At 35.3% G+C, this 4,745-nt stretch overlaps 1 protein-coding gene across 1 annotated transcript; it reads right to left on the bottom strand.

Annotated features, from left to right (window-relative positions):
• Positions 1-876: 876 nt before the first annotated feature.
• LOC128241336 (uncharacterized) lies at positions 877-3,865 on the bottom strand. Its single transcript, XM_052958266.1, has one exon. The coding sequence runs from the start codon at positions 3,863-3,865 to the stop codon at positions 1,391-1,393; it is 2,475 nt and encodes an 824-aa protein (XP_052814226.1). The 3' UTR covers positions 877-1,390.
• Positions 3,866-4,745: the final 880 nt, after the last annotated feature.

The following is a 4,745-nucleotide window of genomic DNA, read 5'->3' as shown; positions in this document are numbered from 1 at the left end:
CAAAGGAAAATTGTGACAGAATACACTTTGGTATTTAGCAATATATTTATTGGAACGCTAGATTCACTCTGGTAAGGGTTATTGAAGAAGCATTCAATTCATGCACAGAGAAAGTGTTCCTGATTTGATAAATTCATCGCAATCCAGAAAGTTACGAGATGTTTTGCTGTTCTATGACCAAAACATGTGTCTAATGTTGATTACTTGGTGTATTAATCAAGCAAATAGAAAATCACCTTAAAATATATTAGATAAAAAAAGAAAAGTGAAGATTATACATTCAATTGTATTGAAAAATATATTTTAGGCAGTTGGAAATATTGTTACAAGTACACTTTTTATAATGAAGTTAAAATAGAATTAAAAAAATATATCTACTTCTTGACCTAGTTTTAATCTCTTTTCCCAAATCACCCGTTCTCTTCTATTTACTTTATGTCATAAACCGGGTACCAATACACTTCCACTTAATGAATCTTGTTAAAACGACAGAATCATGGCATTGTATAAGCTTTAAGCACTAAATAAAGACGGGTTTACTGTTTCTTCGTAATGATTCTTTTAGCATACTTTATTGATCAAAATATGTTTTCTTCTAGATATGTCAGCCAAGTTCTTAATTCAAAGCAAACATTGCCCCTTGCCGGTAAGCAGTTTGATTTAGAATGTTGTAAATGGGGAATCATTGTGATCCCGACATAATAACTAATATCCATACAAACATACCTGATAAAGATGAGCACTAGCGTCGAATCTATGTATCGGATGATGATGGATATAAGATGATCGTCAAGAAGTAATAAGTCCGTCAGGTCTCAGTCGTGGTCAGTCAAAGTCTGTCTGTTTTTCTGCTAGCTGGTTCCCTACATCAGCTTCTATTAGACTGGTTATCATAAATGAATAATGTGACTGGTTCCCAGATCACAACACACCTCCCCCTTCTATTTTTTAAGATGTTTCATTATCTATCTAGATATATGAAAATAGTAAATAAGCCTTATGTCAATTTGACAAAGCTAAAATATACCCAACCAATTGGGAAATTATTATTTGTGAAAACTTCCCAAATTCTCATTAAAAAGATCACTTAAAAACACCCAACCATTGGATGATACCCCATTAACTAAAATGTTTGATATTTACAAATATCTACATATATATAAATAAATGAATGTCAACTGAGTATTACTCACTTGAAAATTACCCAGCCATTGGGTTATCACATAATATTGATTACTAATTACCATGCATAACTGCCCATACACATATTGAGCTATATGCAAATAAAATATAAAAGTTTGACCCAACCATTGGGTTATAGTACAAAGAAATTGAATGTTATTTAACGAATCTGAGTTATGGCTTATTTGTCTTCCAATCTCCTTGTCGTTTATAATTTGTATAAACGTCTGGTATTTTCCATAGTCATGCTACATATGTCTTTTACGGTCGAGTTCCGACATTTGGCTATTTCAGCAGCTACATCCCCAATGAATTTGGGATTGTTCATACTTGCAGCTTTTGACATTTTCAGATATGGAGAATCCGTTTCAATTAATAACCGATTCTGTGGTACTTTCTGCAGTGCTGCTTGCTGATAATTGTCAAAGAACCAGACCATTCCAGTAAACCCAAAATAAGTATTGGGAAATTCAGACAGCCAACTTCTCATGGTCTCAGTTGTACCAGTAAAGCAATGTAAATGAAAAGGTTGATTTCTGGCAGTGTTCCCACTAGTTTTGATGAGATTCAAACATCTTCGGTATAATTCTCCAGGTTCTTTGTCCCTTTGATCTCTTATATGTAGAATCACGGGAGTCCGGATTGAGACCAAACTTAAAACTTCTACCAACACCTTCTCTTGGTTCTCCCACTTCTCCTCTGGTTCCGTATGATCCAATCCTACTTCACCCAAAGCCACAACATTTGCAAGTTTTAATTGTTGATCTAACTTACCAAGAATTGACGGTAAACTGTCAATGGATGAAACGTTCCGTGGATGTATTCCTACCGAGGCTGAAAAACCATGCCCAAGATGTGTATAATCTCCCAAAAAGTGTTTGGGATCGCAAAAATTGGCTATTCCACCTACTACTTCCACTTCATTTCTTAGAATTGAACCCACAGACACATTTATCAAATCTTGGGTAGAGCTGAACTTGTTTAAATTTAGTTTGAACAGTGAGCGGTCTAAATGGAAATGACTATCCATGGCTTTAGGTTTGGTTTGCACTGGAATCTCTTGTTGAACAGAAAAATTGTTGTCCATGGCTTCAGAATTTGTTGGCACTGAACTGACTTGTTGAACCGGTGCCGTTGAAGTGTTTATAGAAATTGGTTGTACTGTAGACGAACGAGTAGAAAGTTGGACTGCAGCGTCGTCTGTGTTTGTAGAATGCACTGTTCTTTTTCCTTCAGTTAGAGTAACTTCCAGAGTGTCTGGCATGTTTCTACGAAATTGATGCCTATCTTCAACTGACAGAGTTTGGATAAGTTCTAAAAGGATCCTCCAATGTCCAACCAGTGCCCAAGAATTAATTGGGTTAAACTGGAAATGTTTGGGACAATCCCAATTTTCAAGTTCTTTCCATAATTCCAACCACTCCTTCACTTCATCTGTAATAGGAACATTCCTGGAAATCCAAATTGTTTTTTGACAATAATGATAGAGTTTGACAATACTACGTTTGCTAACAATTTTCTCCGCGAGCCAAAACAAACTTTCAAGCCTAAAATTATGCATTTGGGAATTGTTCATGTTCTTTTGATGAAATTGTTTTGGAAGATGATGATACTCAACGTGTTGACGAAGATTTCTGAAAGCCCCACAAGACAGTGGACACGATTGGTCATTGATACGCACCTTTGACCCTTTGTTTGGAACTGAAGTATTGGGTCCTCTCTGTCTTAATGTCCTATCTCTTAGAAGTTGTGGATCTTGACTGGTTTCATCATCTGAGATTACTATTACATTTGAGTTTGAGTTTATATTGTTATTCATGTCAACCTCCATAGCTTCATCCAATATATTGGATTCTAATTTCACAGGTAGTATTGTCTCATTAATTTGACTAGACGAGATGTCAATAGAGTCTTTAATTTCAGTTTCCACCATCTCCTCTTCACCCAAAAATTGGGGTTCCAGATCCAAAATGGGAACAGATGTATTAATTTCAGTTTCCACTCTTTCGTCACCGCCCAACAGATTGGGTTCCAAATCTAAATTTGATTCAGTTGTATGCATTCCACCCAGGTCTTTGGGTTCTAAATCCAAAAGTGAGTCATTTGAAATTGATTCAGTTGTATGATTTCCACCCAAGTCTTTGGGTTCTAAATTCAATAGTGAGTCATTTGCCATATCATCTTCATCACCCAAAAGATTTGGGATAACTTCATCTGGGGTAACAATAGAGTCAACACTGAAAGAGTCCACCGGTTCACTTTTAACAGTATTTCCCAAAAAGCGAATATCCCTACTAGAAAAAACGTCATCACCAGTGTCTGTTGATAAACAGGAGTTTCCCTTTTTAATAGGTTGGTTACTCTTTCCCCAAATTGATTCCAATGATTTTAAACATTCGGTCGTTAGAATATTATCTGCATAGCGTTTGGCCTCACGGATGAACTTAAAATTTCTACGACTCTGTGCAATCTGACATTGTTCTGTAACAATCCTATTAATCTTTTCTTGGTCCTTGACCAAACCTAATTGAAAGATCAATAATTTGGCAGATGGCATCTGTACTTTGCGAGAACATAAGGTTTCCATTTCCCGTACAATATCATCGGGATTAATTGGAATTATCCGTTCTGTTTCTTTCCATGACTTTTTTGGGCTCCCTTCCAAAGACTCGGAATCTGTCATCCTGTAAAGTTAAATCAAATTCCATTATCCCGAGATGCCCTTATTCTCCTTCTCGCAAGCCGTACAATCATACATACTCAAAGTCACCCACTCCTCTCCTCTATCATTCACACAGCGCTCATAAAAACATATCCTTACATTTATCACAGTGTATCCTACATTTAATCTCTGTTTGTGATGAAGTCATATAACAATTATAACGTCTTCAGGTTTTTATTTTAAATAATTCTGAACACCTAATTGCAACTCAATACACTTCGCTTTTAATCATATAGCGTTATCAATAGCGTCTGCAGCAATATAAATTCTAGTTATACAAGTTCATTTATAATAAACTTTCTGTAAAATAATTTATCATGATTCCTTATATCATGCTTGGTAATCTTGAACTTATTTTAAGTGCTTTCAGTGCTTTGATTTGTTTAATGTTATTTTCTACAGTTCTCCCCCTTTTTATTAATTTAGACATTTATTATGGGTGAATGTTTTGAATAAAGTGGTGCTCTAAAAGTGGTGTATATGCTTTTATTTGTTGGACATTTAGTGTTGAGAAAACATGTACTGTTGATAGTGTTTCTCTTGAAGTGGTATATGCGTTTTATTTGTTGGACATTGTTGTTAAAACATAAACTGTTGATAAAACATTGAACTGAACTGTTGAGTGTTGTATTCATGAAATATCAATATTGCACTTGAGATAAAAACTACTACCAACAACCCTTTCTAGCTTTCCACAATAAGCTTTCCTTGCAACTTTATTTTAACCCTAACCTGATGATGTTCAGGACAATCTGATTGGAAATGCCCCATTCGTGCATATTGAAAACATCGCTTACTTGCTGGAATTGAGCGTAACATCAGTACCTTTGATTTTACTCTC

The sequence above is a fragment of the Mya arenaria genome, chromosome 7 (genome assembly GCF_026914265.1).
Source record: "Mya arenaria isolate MELC-2E11 chromosome 7, ASM2691426v1".
In the NCBI taxonomy this organism is placed as follows: Eukaryota; Metazoa; Mollusca; class Bivalvia; order Myida; family Myidae; genus Mya; species Mya arenaria.
This window is presented reverse-complemented; position numbering and strand designations above follow the sequence as displayed.

Excerpts from the sequence above, each read along its gene's own strand:
- LOC128241336 (XM_052958266.1), bottom strand. The coding sequence starts at position 3,865 with ATGACAGATTCCGAGTCTTTGGAAGGGAGCCCAAAAAAGTCATGGAAA.